Raw genomic sequence first — 25,024 nt, forward strand, 5'->3', positions numbered from 1 at the left:
GCTTGCTTGTGGCAGTAGGTAGCCTCCCCCTCTCTACTCCTCCTCCCTACCCCCCAGCCGAGGCTCTGGGTTCAAGTTCCACTTAATGAATTGTTGGCAAAGGATGGTGAGCCTGTCAAACGGCCAAACCATCCTCATCTTTCCAGCACATAGAATGTAGAACATAGAACATGCTGCCAGTGGTAGTTGTGAGGTGGTATGTTGTGGATTTCCTTTGATGGTGTAATTTACCCTCAACACAGAGTCTCGATTGACCTTTCTCTTCCACTTCCAGTTGGCGTTAAGAGGATCATCAGGACCCATGGGGTTCACAGGGCGACCTGGACCCTTGGTAAGTTTTATTTCTCTCCATTGGGTTCACCAGTCAGCAAACTCTTTGGGGCAAACTGCGTTGAAGTAGCGGTTAAAGATTAAATTGGAGTGGGAGGTGTTTGGGGTCAAAGATTACTTCAAATTTAAATCATTTTTAAAACAAGGCACTTCGAAATGGGGGGGGTGGGTGGGTGGCGGGGATGTTCAATGAGCTAATTTGATCCAAGTGCCATTGAAAGAAAGTAGACATAGGAATATTGACTCATCAGGTTGATTAGGGGAAGATACTGATTTTAGAGTCAGAATATGAGCAGGTGAGGGAGCAAGTCACAGTCCTACAGCACGTGCTACATGTAAGCACTGAGATAAACTGCACACATTAAACATATACGGTGGAGAGAGTGTCTGAGTGTGAGGGGATGGCTCTTCTCTGCTCCGTAAGGTCAGTGCAACTGAGGCGGGTTAGAATTTGTGTCAAGAACAGTCAATATAGAACCACTGAAGTACAGTGACAGACTCCCAGTGTCAAATCTGTTGTTCAGATGGAATATTTCCTAATACCTTCTCCCACCTGCTGATTAAATACATTATTTTTGTTTTCTAGGGGAGTCCTGGAGAGCCAGGATTGAAGGGAGAACGAGGAGATATTGGGCCTCAGGTAGGCATCCGATGTAGCTCAGAGCAAGTGTGTGTGGGACGTTTCAGTGCATGAAACTGTGGGGGCATTCCAGTATGTTATGGTGTGGAGATGGAGTACATAATGTTACAGTGGGCCTGTGCGATGAGTAACAAAGGACGCAGAGTGACTAATATATCCTTGTGTTAAACAGGGTCCCCGTGGCCCCCGAGGCGCGCCGGGTGCACCAGGCCGATCTGGACGGAGGGTGAGTGAACATTTCTCTGTATCTCACATCTTTTAAACAATCGATGATATAGCATTGCAGCTTTGGAGTAAGAAACGTGGCTTGTGTTACAGGGTCGCTCAGGAGCTGATGGGGCACGAGGAATGCCAGGCGAGTCTGGAATTAAGGTATGGAAGGGACATTTGTGTGTGTTCTTTGTGTATGATTGTGTGCATATGAAGCTGTGTAGCTTGTAAAACAGGCAGTCACAAGAGTGTGGCTCTGTTCAGGATCACAGGTTGACCTTTGATTGAAAGAGGAGCTAAGCGACCATGACAGATTAAAGGAGGGGGGGTGGTCCACTCAAGGGGTTAAGAGAAGGGCGCCGTGTTTCAGTGTAGAAAGGGTATAAGAGGCTGCCGGGGGAGTGTTGTTAAAGGGATTGGGTATGATGGTAAGAGGGAGTGAGGTTGAGGCAGTGTAAGTTTGTACGTGGGCAAGACTGGATAGGGTAAATATGGATGAGTAAAATAGAGTGCCCAAACTAAATTCATCAGGGAAGATTGTTACTGCGCAGGAAGGCTTCTGAGTTCAGCTATTTTTGTCCTTGGTATTAGAATGAAAATGAATGCTGTCTGAACATTGTCTTTCACATCTGTGGAACACAGAATTTAAATAAAAGATAACTGGGTATTAATGTGCTCTTAAACACCATCTACTGTTCATATGTAGTGCTGCATATCAAATAACCCACTTCAATATGTGAAAATACAAGTTATATTTTTATTCGTCTTTTTAACAGTCAGCTCCTGTATGTCTATATCTGTTGTCTTCTGTATTTGTGTATGTCTCTTTTTGTCTGTGTGTCCCAGTTTGTGTTTATGTCTATGGCCATGTGTATGTGTGTCAGTCACTCTCAGATGATCAGTATGTATGTATGTATCTGTGTGCGATTATTGTGTGCCAGTCCCTTAGTGCTCTATGTGTGAGTCCCCATGGTGCTGCGTGTGTGAGAGAGCATCCATGCAGTGATGTGTTTGAATGTATCTTAGTCCTTGAGGTGTTGTGTCTGCCTGTGAGAGACTTCCCATGTTGTAGTATTTGCATATGTCTCAGTCCCTTTGATGCTGTATCAGAACTATATGCTCAATGCTATTTTCTGTGTGTGTGTGTCCCTGTGGTGTTGTATTTGTTTGTGGGTATGTCAGGCTCTTTGACAGTGTACAGGAATCCCTGTGATATGACTGTGTAGTAAACCTTTGAGTTCTCTGATACATTTACATCCTTCCCTAAGTAAGGAGATCAAAACTGCATACTGTTTCAGAAAAGCATGCTGATTCGCCCCCCGTTACCTCAAGTTTTCTAAGTATGCAGCTATAATCTCTTCATTGATTAATTCTAACATGGACATGAAGCTAACTAGCCTATCATTTCTTGTTTACTATTCTCTCTCTGATCTTAAATAGAGGAGTTATACTTGCTATTTTCCAGGTTAATGCGACCTTTCCTGAATCTGATGAAATTTGGAAAATTAACATCAATTCATCTACTACCTCATCAGCAACCTCTTTTAAGGCTTTAAGATTAAATCCATCTTGATGTGAAGACTCGTCAGCTCAAGGCCCCATCGTTTTGCTCAGTACCACGTCACTTTTGATTGTAATTTCACTAAGTTCTTTTCTCCCTTTTAGACGGACATGCAAAATAGCCATTCATTTCCTTTGCCAATTCCTTATTATCAATTCTTAATTCCCCTTCACGGCACTCTAGAAGACCAGCACTCACTTTACTTACTCTTTTCCTATTTGTTTGTATTAGTCCCTCTTTTATTGTGATTGTGTGTGTGTGTGTGTGTGTGTGTGTGTGTGTGTCAGTCCCTGTGTGTTTGTCTTGTATTACACGACTAACCGTTGTGTCCTGTGATGGAGTAGAGTGCTTCCACTTAAACAAAAATGTCTAACGAGGTTTCTAATTAGTGGTGGAGGGTAAACCATTATTGAGTTAACAAGAGGCATTTGTCTTACTCAACAATGTTTGGTTATTACATAATACCAATGGGTGCAATTTATAAAAGCAAAATACAGCAGATGCTGGAAATCCTTAACTCTGTTTCTCTCCCTGTAGGTACAAATTACATTTGACTGGTTGGGCATAGTTACTGAGATTATCAGGAGCCAGACGTGGCATGTCAGTTTCTATCAGAATCTCATGCTAGACATTTTTTTTCACCCAAAGGCAACATCTGATTGGGTGGAACTGACTGCAACTTCAACATTAACTCTTTCAGAACCGTTAGCTGATTCAACATCTCCCACTGCGTTTACTTTTAATAGTTAGCATTTACATGTACAAGTGTAACAACATTTACTTTTATCTCCTCTCCCCTCAAGTCTCTGACTTTACAACAGCAAGCAGTCCTGAGGTTTTACAATTATTCTGAAAAGCATTTTCTTCAGGATTCAAAAATTGGTAGTTGACCTGAGAACTGCTGACTTTGATTTCAGTTGACTGTATGTTATTCCTCCATTGGAGGATTTTTTATCTCTCAGGTATCCTTTACAGAGGACATTGTTCCTTATTGGTCTATGAACTTAAGTGGGGGCCTATAATTTCCTGAATATTCTATAGCAGAAAACTTCCCTACTATCTCAGTAGTTGTCCCATAATATTAGCTTGAGGATCTTTTAATCTCGTGAATGTCCATCATGGAGGCTGGCTGCTCTGTTAGAACAAATACTTTCTTCCTTGCAATAGTTAGATTTTTAAGGTTTCTGCAAAGATCTGTAACTTAGGTTGTGGATGAAGCAGTTGGTTAGCTCGCCGAGCTGTTGGGTTATTGTGCAAGACATTGCCATACTGGGTAACATCAGTGTGACTTTCTTGAAGTGCTGTTGTTCTGTCCAGCTTGGTTTTTATAAAAGGTATGGTAATGAAACATCTGCACGATAATTCAACTGCTCGGTGAACTAACCAACTATATCAATAAATTAGTCTTTCAGATGAGGTAATTTCTTCTTTTTGTTTGGATCCTTTTTGAATGAGAAAGGAATTTATTCATGGAATATGGATGTTGCTGGCTGGCCAGGGTTTGTTGCCTGTTCCTAGTTACCCTTGAAAAGTGGTGGTGAGATCCCTTCTTGTGCTGTGGGTTGACTCACACTTCTCTTACGGAGGGAATTCCAGCATTTTGACCCAGTGATAGTCAAGGAACTGTCTAAGTCAGGATGGTGAGTGGCTTGGAGAGGAATTTATAGGTGGTGATGGTCCAATGTATCTGCTGCCTTTGTACTTCTAGCTGGAAGTGGTTGTGGGTTCGGAAGGTGCTGTATCAGGATCTTCACCAAATTTCTGCAGCGCTTCTTGTAGTTAGTACATATTGCTGCTACATCTCTTGCACAATCAAATATTGTTTAATTTGTGATAGCAATGTCTGCAACCTATGTTAACCACTTAGACCTAATTACAAAGACTGTCAGGAGCTAGTTAATGATGTTTATCAGTTTTTGAGCTAGACTATTTCTTCTCTCCCCAAAGACTATGTGGCATCATCAGATTAGGTGGAGCTTAATGCAGCCTCTTATATTAACTCCTTCACTATCATTAATACATACAGTGATCTGTGTGTGTGTGTTAGCGCGTGTCTGAATCACTGTGTGTATGTGTGTCTATGTGTCATATTTTCTCTGTGGATGTCAGTCTCTGTGATGTTCTGTGTGTGTCAGTCCTTGTTATGCATTCTGTGTGTGTATGCGACAGACTCTGAGCTCCTGCTGAGCTGTAATGTCCATCTACCTGCTGATGTCATGCCTCTGTTGCGCAGGGTGACCGAGGATTTGATGGACTGCCTGGCTTGCCTGGAGAGAAGGGGAACCGGGTGAGTACAAATGGGGTTGAGTGCACTGATCCTCATGCTCCAGATGTGTCTGATTCTTTCGACATACCAAGATGATTGCCCATGGTTGAGCACAGATCAGCAGATGATAGGCACATGATATGCTATGTTATGGGATTCGGTTCCCTTCAGTTCCCAGACATTTGAAAATCTGAAAGTTCTATGTTTTTACTCCAAAGAGATAGTGGCAAAATAGTAATGTCACTGAACAAATATTCTAGAGTCCCAGGCTAATGTTCTGCAGTCATGGGTTTGAATTCCACCAGGACAGATGATGTAGTTTGGTGTTGTGATCCTTCATGCAACATGAATGGTGGAATGACATGGGTTAGCTTGCACGTGGACAGAGGAGCTCAGATTCCAGCAAGCAAATCACCCATTCTATCATTTACTAGAGCCGGATTACAAGATATGCTGAAGTAGAGTACAGGAAATGTCTGGGGACAAGAAATACATTTCGCCCTTTGTTGCTTCATGAGAAGGAGAGAGGTAAAACAGCCAATGTTAGGCATATGTATAGAGTGGAATTTTAACCCAACTTAACCTTGGAGGTTTTGTGTGCCACTCAGTTGTGCTCTCAATTCTCTCTAGAACAGTTACAGTGAGGCATGCTTTATTACAGAATGATGGCAGCACAGAAAGAGGCCATTCTGCCTATTGTCTCTGTGCCTGCTCTGCAAAGGAGCAGATTACCAAGTGTCATTCTGCCACCTTCTTCCTGTCGCCCGCACATTATTCATATTGGGATTATAATCCAACTCCCTCTTGAGTGGCTCGATTGAACCTGCCTCCACCACGCTCTCTGGCAGTGCATTCTCTGTGAAAATGTTTCTCCTCAAGTCTCCATTTCTTCCTTTGCCACTGAGCTTAAATCAGCACCCTTTCATTCTCGATCCTTTCATGGATAGGAACACTTTCTCCCTTTTGACTTTGTACAACTCTCTCGTGATTTTTGAATACCTGAATCAAATATCCTTTCCATCTTCTCTTCTCCAAGGAAGACAGTCCCATCTTCTCCACTCTGACAAAGATGATTTGAAGTCCCTCATTCCCAGAACCATTCTTCAGGACCTTACCTGTGCACTCTCCCAGTGCCTGTCAAGAAGGTGGGGAGGTGGTTGGTACAGAGAAAGAGAGACACTCAGAAGAATATTAATTGTCCATTTGCACCAGAGACAAAGATTCGCCCCGGTTTCATGTCCACTAGTGTGATGGCTTAGTAGACAGCGTACGGAAGCTTATGCTATACTCTGTGTGCCTTATTCCCAGTCGGAGGAACTGCGTAGCTGAGCGTGGTGTCGGAGACTCTTTGATGATACATCAGAAGCTTAACACTGCTGTTTGTTCTGTTGTTCCAGGGGGATCCTGGTGCGCAAGGGCCGATGGGAAAACAAGGGGAAGATGGAGAGAGGGTGAGTGTTTGCCTTGTTTCCCTCTAAACCACTCCCCTCTACCTCAACCACCTCCTTCCCCACTATTGACTCCATCAGTCATGATTATGGAGTAACTGGAATTTTTAGTCTGTTGGATAGGACCAATGCCAGTAACAGGTTACAGGAGAGAGCGACTGACTCAGTGGACTATGAACTTGGGGAATGCTAACACAGTGGAACACCATAGATTAGAAATCCACAGTCCTGGAACTGATACCTTGAAGATGTGCGTTCGAGTTCCACATTGGCAGCTAAAAGAATTTAAATTTCATTAACCAAAATGCTTGAAATATAAATTTAACTCATTAATCACCATTATAATACAATTGAATTGTTGCAAAATTTCATCAACTGAATGTACAAACCTAAGAATTAATAATCTTGAGAGAAAGGAGGTCTGCTGTCTTGACCATTCTGGCCTACCTAATGAGGCCAGACCCACAGCGATTGTAAAGGTCCTCTGAAATGACCATGTGACACATTCAGCTGTCCCAACCCGAGGAGCCAAATACTGAAGAGTACTTTCATCGTCTACAACTTCAGCAATTCAAGAAGGTAGCTCATCACCACTTCCTGAGGACAATTTGGGATGGATACAGCTTCCCCTTTTTTACCTGTCCTAGTTCAAAGTCTTGCTTTGGACTTACGATGTGTCAGAGTGGTTGAAATGTTCATTTGTGTCACTCTCCAGAACCTCGCTCCAATTCCTGTGGCCCTCTGTTAAGTGGGTGCAATGTTCTCACATTGAGTAAGATAATCTTGAATCTATAATTAACTTGACGAAGTGGTGGATGGCTGGTTTCCAATGCAGAGTGATGCTCACAGCATGAGTTTAATTCCTGCACTGCCTGAAGTTACCAAAAAAGACTCTACTTCTCAGTCTTGCCCCTCACCTGAAGTATAGTGACCCTCATATTAAATCACCATCAATTATTTCTGTCCAACAAGAGAAAAGCCCTGTGGTCCTCTGTGACTATGGCGACTTTTATCTTACCTTAGCTAATTCAATAAATGGTAAGAAATATTTCATCAGAAAGTTGGTTCTAAACAATCCATAGACGTGTTGCTGAGTGGTTTCCGAATATGACTTGACAGACGTAGCTTTGACTCCACACCAGTTCCAGCAGTTGTAAGTCCATCTTAGATCTGAGGTTGTCATTGTTTGCAATCTAATGTTCATCTTTTGTTTGCAGGGAGATGATGGTGAAGCTGGACCAAGAGGGTTGCCAGGGGAGTCTGTAAGTACATCTTGGTGTGAGAACTTGGCTCCTATTCTCATGAAGAGAGTCCAGGATATGGTCATCACCTTCATGCAGGAAAATCTCAGTGGGATGCTTTTGTGACAGAATAAAACTGTCTGCCCCAAACTGTCCTAAGAGCAAATATTGAATGACAATTTCCAGTCAATCTCTCATCAACTCAAACAGTCAATGCAGACCTGGGGAATACATCAATATCTCATACCTCATTTTTCCAATACTCCTCATTACTCCTTCTCTCTAATTATGCTTCACATCAACCCCACGTTCTTTAATATCCCCACACATTGCTACCTCACTTTCATACCCCTTCACCTCCCCCTTTCCCCAAAATTCCTTCTCATTAACCCGTCTGTCATCAAGCTGCTTATTCTCTTTAATATCCTTCACCTCACTCCCTCTTTCGAAAATTCTAGATGTCATTTCTTCTCTTTATTACCTCTTCATATTTTGTCCTTTCTTTAATACACCTTTACTTCACTCCCTCTCCCCAGTACCCCTTCACTTCACTCCCATTTTCCCATTACCCCTTTAACTTGCTCTTCTGTTTATTTCTGCTTTACATTGCTCCATCTCTAAAGCTGCATTACCTCACTCCCTCAGGCAGAGCTTTGAGAATCTCCAGATTTCACTCTAGAATCCCAGAAGCTGTGGCCATCCATCAAAGCGGCCGTTGCAAGATTGTCCCAAATATTAACTATCCCACCAATAGGCATAATTTTCAAGACTCAGGACAATGCCATTGACCTTGGAGATGAAGAAGAGCAAAGGTTAAAAGCAGAAGGACTAAACACCTTAAGGTTCAATTAATTTGAACCAATGTGCCATTTTGTAAAATCGATTGTGTGATGTTGTATACCAGGTTTTACCTTGAAATGTTTGTTTTATTTATCTCTCTCTCTCTCTCTCTCTCTCTCTCTGTCTCTCTCTCTCTCTCTTTTATCAAGGGACCAAGAGGACTCCTTGGACCCAAAGGACCCCCTGGACTGCAAGGACCACCTGTGAGTTAATACAGGGGCACAGATCATTTGTTTTCTGCAAAATTTGAAATTGTTTGGTTGGCTGAAAATAATATTCACCATTTAACTGAGAACTTTTTCTCTGACAAAGCATGTGTGGAAATGGGATATTCATGAACGTGTATGCTAGATTGTAACTGTGACTTCAGTAGAGGCAGTAGAAATTCTGTAAGAAGCAGCAGGTCTTGACAGAGGTGCCTGCTGCTAAACTATCGTGTGGAGGTTGTTATGAAGTGTGTTGAATGAAATAATTTCCGATGTGAATTTATCTGAACAGAGAGACCTATCTAAAATTGCATGTACCTCCCCTTGTCACCCATCCAGTGATTCCCACTCCCCCAGTGTCCCCGTCAAAGCTGTTTCTAATACATGACTTGTATTTGATGGAAGTGATTTCCTCAAAATGCGAATTACAGTGAATGTGGATCCTGAAGGTAAACATGAAGGTGTTACTGATTCACATTGGTCTTCATAAAGACCAGAATAACTGCTGGTTTAGGAACGAGTAATTTTGATGCTGGTTTGTTGGCATATGATGATAAACCTAGAGCAGTGACTGAAGAGCCAGGAGAGGTGATACTCCTCAACTATTGGAACTATGCTAGTGTTCAAATTGGCAATTTTAGGATACTCATCATTTATATTTTGCCATGTAAAATTGTCTATATACCCAAATTTCTTCAAAATTACATAAAAGGAGATTGGAAAGGAAATGCCAATGTTCCTGAGCCTATGTGGCACGGTGGCTCAATGGTTAGCACTGTTGCCTCACAGCGCCAGGGACCCAGGTTTGATTCCAGCCTTGGGTGACTATCTGTGTGGAGTTTCTACATTCTCCCCGTTTCTGCATAGGTTTCCTTCGGGTGCTCCGGTTTCCTCCCACAGTCCAAAGATGTGAAGGTTAGGATGGATTGGTTATGGTAAATTGCCCATACTGTTCAGGGATGTGTAGGCTAGGTGCATGAATCAGGGGACATGTAGAGCAATAGGGTAGGGGTAATGGGTTTGGATGGGATACTCTTTGGAGGGTCGGTGTGGACTTGTTGGGCTGAAAGGCCAGTTTCCACACCATAGGGATTCTTTGGTGATCTACCCTGATTGCAAAAATGTCAAGTCACTTCAATGCATTTCCAGTCATTGAGATATTTAATACACCTCTCTGTGTTTCAGGGTGTGCGAGGATCAGATGGCCCCCACGGTCCAAAAGGAAGCCTGGTGTGTAGGATCTCTCTTTTATTACCTTTTTAAATTCTTCAATTTTGCAATGCCTGAGAGTTTGGAAATTTATTGTACTGAATGTTTGATCTGAAACAGGGACCACAAGGAGAACCAGGACCTCCTGGACAACAAGGGATCCCCGGAGCTCAGGTAACACATTATCATCTTAAGGCAATACTCTTTCCTGTAAACACCAAACGACACTATTGCATAAACCCAGTCTATAATCGCCACCCCTTCACCCCCACATACAAATCCAATCTATAGTCACTACCCTGTCAATACTGCAAACAAAACCAGTTTAGAATCATCACCTCTTCTACTGCATACAAATCCATTCTAGCAAAATCACCACTACGCTACTGCATACAAATCCAGTCTGGAATTACCATCCCATCATTACCAAGTAAAAAGCCAGTCTAGAATCACCATCCCGTCACTACTACATGCAAATCCAGTCTACAATCACACCCCGTCACTACTGTGTACAAACCCACTCTATAATCGCCATTCTTTCACTACTGCATTGAAACACAGTCGACAATCACCATCCCTTCACTACTGTGTACTATCGTAGTCTGTAATCACCATCTACACGTTGCCTCATTATAAAGCAGTCTATCATCACCACTCCTTCACTACTATATACAAAGTGTCTAATGCCACCTCATCAGTACTACATGCAAACCCAGTCTAGAATAACCACCCCAACACTACCATGTACAAAGTCAGTCTATAATCATCATCCTGTCAATATCGCAAACAAAACCAGCCCGTATTCACCAACCCTTCACTATTAAATACAAACCAGCCCATAATCACCATCCCTTCACTATTAAATACAAACCAGCCCATAATCACCATCCCTTCACTATTAAATACAAACCAGCCCATAATCACCATCCCTTCACTATTAAATACAAACCAGCCCATAATCACCATCCCTTCACTATTAAATACAAACCAGCCCATAATCACCATCCCTTCACTATTAAATACAAACCAGCCCATAATCACCATCCCTTCACTATTAAATACAAACCAGCCTATAATTACTACCCCTTCCCTATTAAATACAAACCAGCCTATAATTACTACCCCTTCACTATTAAATACAAACCAACCCATAATCACCACCCCATCACTATTAAATACAAACCAGCCTATAATCATCACCCCTTCACGACTACATACAAACTTAGTGTATAACTACCACGTACAATTCCAGTCTATAATCACCACTCCTTTACTATCACATGCAAACCCAGTCTGTAATCATTGCCTCTTCACTATTGCTTAGACCCCAGTCTTTGCATGACAGTGATGGGACATTTTCTTTTACAAACCCAATCTATAAGCTTCACTCCTTCACTATGCACTGCACATCTGGTCTGCCAACACTGTCCTTTAATTGTCAGATGCAGGTAGTCTATAAACACCATTTCCTCACTGACAGATATAGTAGTTTATAAAAACTAACCCTTCACTATCAGACACAGACCTGAACTGTAAAAAAACAAATATTTATGACTGAATACGGGCCTGGTAAATTTTACTTTTTTTCCTGTTATAATCTTGATTTTGTCGGTTTTTCTCTCAAGTGGCACAATCCGAGATTGAGTTGAGAATACACAAGCTGGTGCTTAATCAGTTTTGTTTGCTCTTTGGTGGAGTTGTGATGAGGCCTTGGTCTATTGGGCTTGAGGAGTATGTACCAGATGTGTTGATACTGAGCCTGTTATTGCCTGACTCAGTTTCCAATTAATTCTTCCATCCTTCTCCCTTCTCTCCTGCAGGGTATACCTGGTCCTCAGGGAGCCATGGGTCCTCCGGGCCACAAGGTAAGTCACAACGCAGAGAGCCATAAACATTCTTGTTAACTGCTATGGGGATAAGCCTTAACCTACTTAACTGCAAGTTTTGGTCCAACAGGTTTATTTTAAATCTAGAGCATAAACTTCACTCAATGCAGGAGCAGCACTCCGAAAGCTTGTGATTTCAAATAAACTTGTTGAATTGTAACTTGGTAACATGTGACTTCTGACTTTGTCCACCCAAGTCCAGCACCAGCACCTCCACATAATACTTAACCCCATAAGGCAACACCATCAGTAGCCTCAGTAGGAAGAATGTGGAAGCTTTGGACAGGGTGCAGAGGAGATTTACCAGGATGTTGCCTGGTATGGAGAGAAGGCCTTATGAGGAAAGGCTGAGGGACTTGAGGCTGTTTTCATTAGAGAGAAGGTTGAGAGGTGACTGAATCGAGACGTACAAGATGATCAGAGGATTAGATAGGGTAGACACAGAGCCTTTTTCCTCAAATGGTGATGGCTAGCATGAAGATCATAGCTTTAAATTGAGGGGTGATAGGTATAGGACAGATGTGAAGGTAGATTCTCTACTCAGAGTAGTATGGGCATGGAATGCCCTGCCTGCAACAGTAGTAGACTTACCAACATTAAGGACATTTAAATGGTTATTGGGTAAACATATGGATTATGATGGAGTAGTGTAGGTTAGATGGGCTTCATATTGGTTTCCCAGGTTGGCGCAACACTGAAGGCCAAAGGGCCTATACTGCGCTATAATGTTCTATGTTCTTTGGTGAGGATCAACCCTCATTGGCATAAGGCAGGAAATTCATGCCAGCCATCCAGAATGGATGGGCAGTTCACAATTCTCTAGTTCTGTGCTGCATTTAATGTCCCCCTCCACATCTCTGTAATCTGCAGTTCCACAGCTCTTAGAGTTCCCTGCGCTTCTCAAATCTCAGCTTCTTGACCATCCTCATTTTAAATGCCTGCACTGATGGTTGTGCCTTCAATTTCTGGGATCCCAGTCTCTGGAATCACTCCAACCCACCCACTCACCCTGTATTCTTCCCTCCGCACCCCCCCAACAATTTAACTCTTTGCCCTCTTTCCCTCCTTCCCTCAATTCCATAAGACCATCAGACCTTGGGAGCACAAGTAGACCCATTCAGCCCATCAAACCTGTTTCATCGTTCAATGAGATCATGGCTGATCTGCAAATCCTCACTTCCCCTTTTCTGCCTCTTCCCTACAACCCTTAATCCCCTTACAGATTAAAAATCTCTGTCTGAGAGTACCTAATGACCCCAGCCTTGACAGCTCTTCCAGTAAAGAATTCCACAGATTCACTACTCTCTGACAGCTGAATTTCCTCCATCTCTGTCCTAATTGGTGACCCCTCATTCTTAGATTATGTTCTCTTGCCTGAGACTCTTGCAAGGGGAGTCCAGTTTTATGCACCAACCCTGTCAATTACTCTAGAATCTTGGATATTTCAATAAAGTCATCTCTCATTCTTTTAAATCCCAATCTCATCCCATGTTCAATCTACTCAACCTGTCCTCATAAGGCAGTCCCTCCATACCTGATATCATCTCTGTATTGTCTCCAATGCCAGGATACCTTTCCTAAAATAAGAGGCCCAAACCAGTTCATAGTATTCCTGCTATGGTCTGGCTCGTGCCTTATATTCTCTTAGCAAAACCTTCCTATTTTTATACTCCACTCCCTTTGAAATAAAGGCTAATTGCCTTCCCTTTTCTGTGCTGAATGTGTATGCTACATTTTTTGTGATTTGTGAATGAGGCCTCCCAAATTCTTCTGTTATATCACTTTCTGCAGTATTTCTGGCTCTCTATTCATTTACGCATAAGCTCACAATTCCCAGCACAATGTTCTATTTACCAAGTTTTTGCACAGTCACTTTATCTATCTGTATCCCTGTGCAGATCCCACTTTGTGTCATCCTCACCACTTGCCTTTCCAACTAATTTTGCTTCATTTATGAACTTGTTTACAGTACATTCACTTTCTATCTCCAAGTTATTAAAATACCTTGAAAGCAATTGTGGTTCCAGCACTGATCCATGTAGCAGTACCTATTTTGACCAAGCTTTTGGCAATCTGCCCTGTAACCGTTCCTTATGTAGCTTGGCATCAAATAATAGCCTCTGTGTCTCTGGATGGTTTTCCAGCCTCTAATAGCTATTGTTGCTGGTCGACATCAAGATGTTGGCCATCGGTCTAATGTTCCTTCCTAATTTTTCTTCCTGCAGGGCCCAACTGGAAAACCTGGACTTCCTGGAATTCCTGGAGCTGATGGTCCTCCTGTAGGTATTTCTGTGGGTTCTTTGCCGTAAACGTTCTGGTTTACTTTAACTCTAACTCTACCATGGTGGGGTTGGGGACGGTGGGTCTCGGAGGTTGGTGGTGGTGGCGGCAGCATGGGTAGGATTTTTAGAACAAGGACGCTAGTTCCTTTCTGAGTTACCAAATGCTCTGTCCATTTACCCTTAGGTGGCTGCTAGGACTGGACTGTAAAGGTTTCAGTGATCAGGAATAGCAGGTCAGCTCTAGGTGACTAGTTCCCCATGGGGTCCTGAGCCATCAACACACCTGCCTTCAACCCACCCATTCCCCCACACCACCCATCCCACCCACACCCCTACACCCTTGAGTTCATGATACTGTGAATTCTGTCTTGCACAGTTTAATGTAGGATAGATTTCCATAAGGTCCGTCTTATCCCTCATTCCACACAGGATCATAGCTGCATGCAGTACCAAAGGACACCGTTCAGCCTATTGTCTCCACTTCCAACCTCTGCAAAAGCAATCTAATCGGTCCCACTGCCATACCCTTTGACTACAGCTTTGCAGCCTTTCAATTCCAAAAAGGTTCGGTCCCTGTTGATGGAATGCGAAATGTTTCCCTTGAACTCAGGACTTTGTTTTTGAGGCAGTGTTTCATGAATGCAAGACGAAACGAAGCTGCTTCAAACAGTCTGTCTTTTGAAGAGGAATTTCGCGATACAATACTAATCATTACTGTGACAAATCTAAATAGTTCAAGTGAAGCAAATAAAATACAGAACTATCTCATGGGCTGAATACCCTGTAAAACACTCAGTTTGGGCGTCTGGTTATATGTTGCTGATGGATCAGCAAACGAGGGCTACAGTAAGACAGTGAACATTGAGACATGTATATCCAGTTAACCATTAGTGGTGAATCACAGAATCCTGAAAGGGAGGTGCTGGCCTAATGGTAATGTCACTAAGCTAGTATTCCAAATTTTGTAATTAATGTTCTAGGATCATGGGTTCAAATTCTGCCTCAACAGCTGAGTGAAATTTAACTTGAATTAATAAATCTGGAATTAAAAGTGGTGGTGGTAAAGACTCACCCTAAAGTTCTCCAGGGAAGGAAATCCTTTGTCCTTTCCTAGCCTGGCCTGCAAGTGAATTTACAGCAGCTTAGCTGCCCTCTGAAATGGCTGAGTTTGGGGGCAGCAGGGAGATGCTACATTACCATTTGGCCTGATTAATAACTGAGAAAACCAGACTAATCGCCTGAGGGTATGCATTTGAACCTCACTATGGCAGATAATGAAATTTGAATGCAATAATTACCTGGCATTAAAAGCTGGCAATAGGGTCCGTGGTCATGTTGTAAAATCCCGTCTGCTTTACTAATGCCCTTCAGAGAAAGGGATCTTGTCTTAATGTGACTGCATACCCACAGTAAAGACTCTTGATTGCCATCTAGGCAATGGGGTATGGGCTTGTTTTCATTTTGAACTGTTTTTGTTTTACTTAATTCAATCAACGTTTTGAAATTCCATGACGCCTCCACCACTCAGTCAGTCAAGTAAAACTTGGAGCCCTTATGGACACAAGTTATGTAGTCACCCACTGCCATACTACAGGGAGCACTGATGGTGCAATGTTAAAGCTACGATTGGTGACAGGGGTAACATTGGTAATATTATGAGCTTTGGATGATTCAATGGAAAGTAATAAACAGCCCTATTAACATGTGCTCATTCTGAAATAAGTATGGCTACAAAGTGCAGGGTTTTGGAAATATTTTTTAACAGATTCTTCAATTCAACACCACCTCAGAGTTATAGTGTTGAATTAATTGCAGCAATTATTACTTCTTTTAAAATGTGCTTGTTGGCGTCACCTAGCCTTTATTAGTACGGTACGTTTTGGATTCCTCTCTTGGTGCTCCCTGACTTTTGATCTTCATCTTCATACTTTGCTTCTGTTTCTTTTCCTCTCATTGACAACACTTGAACACCATCAGGCTCCAAATTTACTCTATTCATATTACTTAACCTCTAACTTTTGTTTACCTTCTTTTCAGGGCCACCCAGGTAAAGAAGGTGCAGTGGGTCCAAAGGGTAACCAGGTACGGATATCGTCAACACTTGTTTTGGGCTAAGAGTTATTGGTCATCTTGTTAAAGAATTGAGGCATGACATGAGTCAAAATAAAATTAATCAACGATTATAAGGTCAAATTGCTTGCTAGGGAAAATAACCAGTAAAACTTGGAAGTGAGTGGCATATTGAAAATGGTCTCGTCCACCTTAAAATGGAACTCCAGTTTTGACTCGTTACAGTCATATCCAATTGTTACAGGTTTGGGTGAGTAATCAGCTGATGTTATTGCAATAGTGCTCCATGATTGGGTCTTTCACCATTTATTTGTTAAAAGATCTCATTGCACTGTTTTGGAGAAGAATATGGATTGTATCCTGCCCAATATTTATTTACCCCTTAGCCAACTTCTTGCAGTGAGATCCAAATCTACCAATGCCAGATTATTGGTGTAATTTTAAATTTTAATTTTTGTCCCTGAAAATGGTGATTGGAAATGAATGTCATCCCAGTTTATAAGTGAGCTCTAGTGAGAGTGTTCCAAATGAAAAGAATGGTATGGGATGGATTGCTATGGAAGGATTGCTATTGAGTGGGGCCTGCCAAGTGCATGTGGTGACGGTGGTGGGAAGGTGAGGCCACCTTGCATGCAATTGTATTGAACTTACTCGGGATGATCGATGATTGGTATATGGTGACATCTCATTCTTTTTTTTCCCCACTTTTGCTCCTGCGCAGGGTCAGTCTGGTCCACAAGGTCCTATTGGCTATCCTGGCCCACGTGGTGTGAAGGTGAGTATTAACACCAGCAGCTGCATTGGCCCCCACTCCCTCCTTCGAGTAATCGAGACGATGACCAATGTGACCCCCACACTAGATGCCACCTGCAACAAATTCCCCCCACATTGAAACCGAATTATCCATTTGCTTTGTTTCAGGGATCTGAAGGAATCCGAGGGTTGAAGGGACACAAAGGTGAAAAGGTAAGATGGTTTTGTTCAGTCTTTTGTGTTTCTGTTTTGAACACTGTGCTGATTTAGCCAATTAGCCGTCCTTTCCTTGGCCTTCATCTCCAATTCCTTCCTCCGTCTTTGTTTCTGTCTCTCTGTCTAGCTTACCACGAGAACTATGGCCGTTGCTACTCTCAATCAGTGTCTCCCATTTCTCCTGAAGACCTGGCTGCGCATTCTTCCCTTCTCTTCTGGCTCTTGTTTGCCTGGCCCCTGCTCCAACCCAACCTGCCTTTTCCATTACATCCACAGTGTGGAACTCCCCTTCTCCCTTCTTGTTGCTTCCTTCTGACCATTCACAGGCTCAGATTTTAACTTTGACCAATCAAGCTAATAAATTACTCTCCTTCGCTCTGACCCTGCTTTCAGCTGGAGTATGTGGGTCCGTTCTCCGTGTTTTCTGTGTTCCCCTGTGGCCGTTGACACTTGATCTGCTCTTACACAGGAGCTAGTCAATCTAGGCAGTTACTAAAAGAGTAGTACTTGGTACTCTCCACTGACACTTGCACTATTTAAGGGCACTCTTTGATCAGATGCCAGTTAGTGCCAAATCAACACCATTGTTCTTCAGCCTGTTGCTGCTCTCAAGAGCTGCTACTTTGTGTCATAACCATAGTACACATACAGATAGTTCACCTGAACGTTGTGTTTCTCTATGTGTACTGATCTCAGCGATGGAGCATGCATTGGTTCTGCTGGAAGCTTATAGTTTCCAATCATGCCAACCAAACTCTATTGAGATGGCTATAGTTTCTGCACTAATGGAGACAGTGAGTTTGGACATTAGCTCTGCTAGTCAGAGCCAAGTATGTGTGACTGTTCCAATACACCCTTGCTGCTTGCCACACAGTATCCTCCCTAACCTGGAGTCCATCTAAACCACTCTTGCCTGCAATCCTTCCCATGTCAGGTCCCACCTCTCCTGATCCCACTCTGCTCACTGATTTACACAGGCTCCAGGTTCAGCAATATCTTGATTTCAAATCTCTTGTTGTCCTTTTCAAACCCTTCCTTGTCCTCTTCACTCGACACACTCCTCCACCAGTTCTATTAGACCATAAGGCCATAAGACAGAGGAGCAGAAATTAGACCATTCAGCCCATCAAGTCTGCTCAGCCATTCAAACATTGCTGGTAAGTTTCTCAACCCCATTCTTTCGCTTTCTCCCCGTAACCCTTGATCTCTTTGATACTCAAGAACCTATCTATCTCAGTCTTAAATATACTCAATGACCTGGTCTCCTGGCTTCAGTGGCAATGAATTGCATAGATTCACCACTCTGGCTGAAGAAGTTTCTTCTTATCTCTATTCTAAAAAATCTTTCCTTTAAGGCTATGCCCTCAGGTTCTAGTCTCTCCTACCAGTGGAAACATTTTCCCAACATCTACTCTGTCCAGGCCATTCAGTATTCCATATGTTTCAATTAGATCCCCCTCATCCTTCTAAACTCCATCGTGTATAAACTCAGAGTCCTCAAATGTTCCTCCTACATTAAGCTTTTCATGTGTGGGACCATTCTGTGAACCTCCTTTGAACACTTTCTGCAGAGCCAGTCCATCCTTCCTGAGGTATGGGGCCCAAACTGCACACAATACATCAGAGCCTTATAGAACCTCTGAAGTACATCCCTGCTTTTATTTTCAAGTCCTCTCAAAATAAGTACCCTCATTGCATTTGCCTTTCTAACTACTGACTCATCCTGCAAGTTTGCCTTGAGAGAATCCTGAATGAGAACGCCCAAGTCTCTTTGCAATTCAGACTTCTGAATTTTCTGCCGATTTAGAAAATAGTCCATGCATCTATTCTTCTGACCAAAGTGCATGACCTCACACTTTCCCACGTTGCACTCCATCTGCCACTTCTTTGTCCCCTCTCCTCACCTGTTCAAATCTTTCTGCAGCCTCCCCACCTCCTCAATGCTACTTGTCCCTCTTTCTATATTTGTATCATCTGCAAACTTAGTCAGAATCCTTTCCGTTCCATCATCGTTAATGTATAAAGTGAAAAATTGTGGTCCCGACAGTGATTCTTGCGAAATACCACCAGTCACTGGCTGCCATCCTGGGAAGGACCCTTTTATCCGCACTCTCTGCTTTCTGCCAGTAGCCAAGCTTCTATCCATGTTAATACCTTGCCTGTAATGCCATGGGCCTTTGTGTTACTCAGTAACCTCTTGTGCAGCACCTTGTCAAAGGCCTTTTTGAAGTTCAGGCAGATAACATCCATTGGCTTGCCTTGGTTTAACCTGCTCGTTACTTCCTCAAGGAATTAGAGCAGATTTGTCAGGCATGACCTCCCCTTGATGAAACCATGTTGTCTTTGCCGTATTATGCCATACACTCCCAAGTATTCAGAAATCTCATTCTTCACAATTGATTTCAAGATCTTAGTCATGACTGAGGTTAGGCTAATCAGTCTGAAATTTCCTGTCTTTTGCCTTATTCCCTTCTTAAACAGGAGTGTCACGTTAGTGATTTTCAAGTCCTTTGGCTCCCTCCCTCATTCTAGTGATTCCTGAAAAACACCACTCTCACCTCCACTATCTCTTCAGCTATCTCCTTTATAACTCTGGTGTATAGCTCATCTGGTTCAGGTGATTTATCCAGCTTCAGGGAACTTGGTATTTCTCGCACCTTCCCCTTGGTGATGGCTACCATACTGAGCTCTGTCCTCTCACTCTCTTGAACTTTTGGGATATTACTCATGTCTTCCACTGTGGTGACTGAAACAAAGTAATTATTCAGCTCCTCAGCCATTTCCTTGTTACTCACTACTATCTGTTCAGCATCTTTTTCCAGCAGCCTAATTTCGACTTTTGCCTCTCTTTTGTTGTTTAGAAATCTAAAGAGACTTTTACAGTCTTCCTTCTATATTATTGGCTACCTTACCCTTATATTTAATCTTCTCTCTCCATATTTCTTTTCTTGTTGCCCTCTGTTAGTCTTTGTAAGCTTCCCAATCCTCTGGTTTCCCACTGTCCTTCGCTATATTATATGCTTTCTCTTTTGCTTTTATGCGATCCCTGACTTCCTTAGTCAGCCATGGTTGCCCCATCCTCCCTGTACCATGCTGCTTTTTCCCCAGGATGAGTCTCTGACATGTCTCCTAAATTATTTCCAGAAACTCCTGCCATTGCTGTTCCACTGTCTTTCCTGCTTGGCTCCTCGCCCAGTCAATTCTACACAGCTCCTCCCTCATACCTCTGTACTTGCCTTTATTCAGCTGTAATACCATTATCTCTAATTCTATCTTCATCTTCTCAAATTACAGAGTAAATTCAATCAAGTTATGATCACTGCCTCCTAAGCGTTCCTTCACCTTGAAGCTCCCTCATCAATTCTGCCTCATTGCACAACGCTAAATCCAGTGCTGCCTGTTCCCTAGAGGGCTCCACCACAAGCTGCACCAAAAAGCCAACTCGTAGACATTCCATAAATTCCTTTTTCTTGCAATCCACTACCAACCTGATTTTCCTAGTCCACCTGCATGTTGAAATCCCCCATGACCCACTGTAACTTTGCCTTTCCTACACATCCTTTCTATCTCCTGGTGCATCTTACGTTCCACTATTTGGGGCCTGTGCATAGCTCCAACTATGGCGTTTTTTTTCCTTTTGCGGTTCCTGAATTCTACCCACACAGATTCTACACCATCTGCCTCTACTTCGTTTCTCACTATTGATTTAATATTTCATTTCTTACTCATAAGGCAACCCCACCCCCTCTGCCTACCTGCCTATCTTTTTCGATAGGATGTATATCCTTGAATATTCAGCTCCCAATCCTGATCTCTTTGTAGCCATGTCTCAGGGATGCTCACTACATCATACCTGCCAATGTCACTCTGTTCCACATGCTCATTTCCCTTATTTCTTATACTGTGTGCATTCAGATATAATACCTTCAGTTCTATATTAATCGTCCCCCCTTCTCATTATCATTCGATTGCTAACCCTTTCTGTACACTCTGTCCTATTTGTGTCTGTGCTAGAGACTTTAATAACCTCTCCTGAGTTCTGCACTCTTACCTCCTCCTTTAATTTGGGTTTTTTAATTTCCTCTATAACTGAGCCCTCCCCCACCATCCCCCATTTAGTTTAAAGCCCTGTCTACAACCCTAGCTATGTGATTCGCTAGGACTCTGCTCCCAGCATGGTTCAAATGAAGACCATCTCATCGGAACAGGTCCCTTCTTCTCTTGAACTAGTGCCAATATCCAATGAATTCAAACCCATTTCTCCCATACCAATCTTGAGCCATACATTTATCTGCCTAATCTTATTGACCCTATGCCAATTAGCTCGTGGCTCAGGTTGTAATCCAGAAATTATCTTTCTGGTTCTGCTTTCTAATTTAGCTCCTAGCTGTTCACCATCCCTTAGTAGAACCACTGCCCTAGTTTTATCTATGTTGTTAGTACCTACATGGACCACGACCACTGGATCTTTACCCTCCCACTCCAAGTTCCTCTACAGCCCTGATGAGATATCTCAAACCCGGGCACCAGGCAGACAACACAACCTTCGAGACTCTCGACCCTAGTCATAGAGAACATGGTCTATACCTCCAACTACACTACTCACAATTACAAAAGCATTTCTCTTCTCTATCCCCCACTTGAATGGCTTCCTGCACCATGATGCTGCAGTCAGTTGGTTCCTCCTCCCTGCACTGCCCATTCCTGTCCACACAGGGAGCAAAACGTTTGAACAGCACAGGGACTGAGGCTCTTGCAACTCTACCTTCCTCACTCATGGTCCCATCCCCACTGGCTGAAATCAAGTTAGTTCGTCTAAGGAGTGTGACTGTCTCGTGAAAAATAGCATTCAGGTAACCCTCTTCCCCCTTCCTGATGTGTCAGAATGTTTGAAGCTTAGACTCCAGCTCATCAACTCTGAGCCAGAGTTCTTCCAGCAACCAACATTTACTACAGACATGGTCACTGGGAACCACAATGGGATCCACCAGCTCCTACATCATGCAGAAACAACACATCCTCTGACCCTCCATCCATACTTCATTTTATTAGTTTTGAATTTGTTTTTAAATTTTTAAACTTTTTGTATCTCTGCTTATGCAAGTTGTAATCAATAAATTAACAAGATTCAATTTAGCACAGATTTGAATTTTACAGACCCATTATGAGCCAATCAAATTAGAGCCCTCCTGTGACATCACTTTTCAGTTTCTCAATTGAAATCATATCAAATCAGAATCTCTTACCTTCTCAGACTGCTCTCTGTTCATGATTAGAATGGAACTGGAAATGTACAGCAGGTCCGGCAGCATCTGAGGAGCAGGAAAATGACCCCCCCGCCACCCCGGTCCTCACCTTCCACCCCACCAACCTCTGTATAAACCGCAACAGAACCGTGCCCCCCACACCCCCGGTCCTCAACTGGAGGAAGAATGCATCATCTTCTGCCCTCAGGACCCTGCAACCCCAGGGCATCAAAGTGGACTCACCAGTTTCCTCACTTCCGCTCCCCTCCACTTTACCCCAGTTCCGACCTTCCATCTCAGCACTGTCCTCATGACCTGTCCCACCTGTCAATCTTCCTTCCTACCTATCTGCTCCACCCTCCTCTCCTTCCTATCACCTTCACTCCCACCTCCACCCACCTAAGCTACCTTCTCCCCAGTCCCATTCCCCCCCCTCCCATTTATCTCTCCACCCCCGAGGCTCCCAGCCTCACTCATGATGAAGGGCTTTTGCCTGAAATGTTGATTTTCCTGCTCCTCCTGCTGCCTGGCCTGCTGTACTTTCCCAGCACCACTCTAATATTGACTCTAATCTCCAGCATCTGCAGAACCCACTTCTGCTTGCTCTCTGTTCATTCTCCATTATCTACTCCAGCCCCACAACCATCTGTGTTCTGCACTTTCGCAATCTTGGTATCCTGAGTGTCTCCTGGTTTTGATCTCCCGTACCATTGGTGGCTCCACTGTCAGCTGTCTGAGTCCTAAGCCTCGGCATCCACTCTGTAAACATCTCCAGGACCCCATCTGCACTTTCTTCCCAGCAAATGTGATTTAAAGCCTAACTCATTGACCAAACTTGTAGCCAAATGGTCCAGTAGGTGAAGTGGTGGTGCAATAAGAGTATTACTGTACTAGCAATCCAGAACACCGTGCAGATGTTCTGAAAACATGAGTCTGAATCCCATCATGGTATCTGAATTCAATAAAAGCCTGGAATTGAAAACCTGGCCTAATGGTGACCATTAGCCATGTGTCCATTCTTGTTAAAAACTGATCTGATTCACTAATCCTTTTAAGGATGGAAATCTGTCACTCTAACCTGGTCTGATATCCATGTGGCTCTAGACCCAAAGCAATGACTTTGAACTGCCCTCTGGCCAATAAGGGATCAGCAATAAATGTTGACCTTGCCAGCAATGCCCACATTCCATGAACGAATAATAAAATAAGTACTATGTGGCTTAATGTTATATTTTGTTTTATAATGCTTCTGTAAAGCACTTTGAGATGTTTCATTATCTTAGAGGCACCTTCTAATTTTTAGTTGCTGATTCCGAATGTTAGCAATTGTTAGAATTGCCTGTTTAAGCCCAGACTGTTGAGAATGTCCTGAGCAGAGAATCATTGGGCCCTCTCTTATTATCTTTGATGTTACTTATTCCAGTAATTTCAACAGGTCTGTATTAAGGCTCAGACGGTAGTACAATCATCTCGGAGTAAAACCAGGTGGAGGGGTTCAAGTCCAACTCTGGAAGTTTGCCAACAATCCAGGCGAATAAATCCAGCATGGTACTGAGGGACCGCTGCACTGTCAGAGATGCTGTCTTTCATATGGAATGTCAAACTTAGGACTTCACCTCAGGTGTGAAAGATACCCTTACCTATGTTTGAAAATGGTCTCCACAGTGTCCTATTGACAAAGTTTATCCCGCACAGCATCACAGTGTGAAAATTGAGTCACTATCACAGCATTGTCTAATAATACTGATGTGAATAAACTGGCTGTCCTGTTTCCTATGATAGAACAACACTGACACTTCAACAAATACTGCAGTTGAGGACAAGTGCTCTAGAGTGTCCTGTGAATTGTTTAATTAGCAATAGATTGATGAGTAGAAATAGTGGGTTTATTTCTGTGTCACTCTGATTTGCTACAATTCATTTGTTGTCTATTGCTTTCTCCTAGGGTGAAGATGGGTTCTCAGGCTTCAAGGGAGACATGGGCCTCAAAGGCGAACGAGTAAGGATGCTGGTTTTATAATGGCTTCTAGACTCTAGACCTAGGGAGCATGGCCTTTGAAGACAGTGTGTGTGATTTAAGACTTAGGAGGAGGTGGAGGAATTTCTCCCCTCAGATGATGGTGAATTTTTAGAATTCTGCACCTCAGAGTGTTGGGGAAGCTCAGTCATTGAGCACATCCAAGACAGAAGATGAGTTTTCTAGACGCTAATGACATTGAGAGATATGGGATAATGTAGGAACAGGACGTTGCTCTGCCATGATCTAATTCAGTGGCAGAGCAGGCTTGACAGGCTTATAAGTCTACACTTTCATGTGTGTCATTGCATTAGGATAAGAAAATAGGATCTGGAGTGGCAATTTGACTCCTCAAGCTTGGTCCACTAATCAATAAGATTGTGGCTGATTGGATTGGGCCATAGGCTGTAAAGACAGATGACTCACTGAATTCACAGGTAAGTGTCTTATGTCATCTGTTCAATCTGTAGACACTCTCAAGCCTTCAGACAACAAGCAGTTGAGGTGTGAAATGCCAATGCCCCCCAAATGCCTGTAGCTGCTAGATAGGAGAATGTGGGACTGATTGAAGGCGCAGCAGTGGAAACTGTGTGTGTGGATGGT

The 25,024-nt window shown here is 43.0% G+C and overlaps 1 protein-coding gene across 1 annotated transcript in view; it reads left to right on the forward strand.

Annotated features, from left to right (window-relative positions):
* The first annotated feature begins 278 nt into the window (after positions 1–278).
* LOC140455425 (uncharacterized) overlaps positions 279–25,024 on the forward strand; it is a 97,952-nt gene continuing 73,206 nt past the window's right edge. The window contains exons 1-16 of the mRNA XM_072550287.1: positions 279–331; positions 917–970; positions 1,143–1,196; positions 1,289–1,342; positions 4,975–5,028; positions 6,405–6,458; positions 7,673–7,717; positions 8,686–8,739; positions 9,928–9,972; positions 10,072–10,125; positions 11,772–11,816; positions 14,063–14,116; positions 16,157–16,201; positions 16,911–16,964; positions 17,111–17,155; positions 24,350–24,403. Coding sequence (XP_072406388.1) covers positions 302–331; positions 917–970; positions 1,143–1,196; positions 1,289–1,342; positions 4,975–5,028; positions 6,405–6,458; positions 7,673–7,717; positions 8,686–8,739; positions 9,928–9,972; positions 10,072–10,125; positions 11,772–11,816; positions 14,063–14,116; positions 16,157–16,201; positions 16,911–16,964; positions 17,111–17,155; positions 24,350–24,403 — 795 coding nt within the window. The 5' untranslated portion in view covers positions 279–301. The remainder of the gene's footprint in view (positions 332–916; positions 971–1,142; positions 1,197–1,288; positions 1,343–4,974; positions 5,029–6,404; positions 6,459–7,672; positions 7,718–8,685; positions 8,740–9,927; positions 9,973–10,071; positions 10,126–11,771; positions 11,817–14,062; positions 14,117–16,156; positions 16,202–16,910; positions 16,965–17,110; positions 17,156–24,349; positions 24,404–25,024) is intronic.

Source organism: Chiloscyllium punctatum, chromosome 30 (genome assembly GCF_047496795.1).
Source record: "Chiloscyllium punctatum isolate Juve2018m chromosome 30, sChiPun1.3, whole genome shotgun sequence".
In the NCBI taxonomy this organism is placed as follows: Eukaryota; Metazoa; Chordata; class Chondrichthyes; order Orectolobiformes; family Hemiscylliidae; genus Chiloscyllium; species Chiloscyllium punctatum.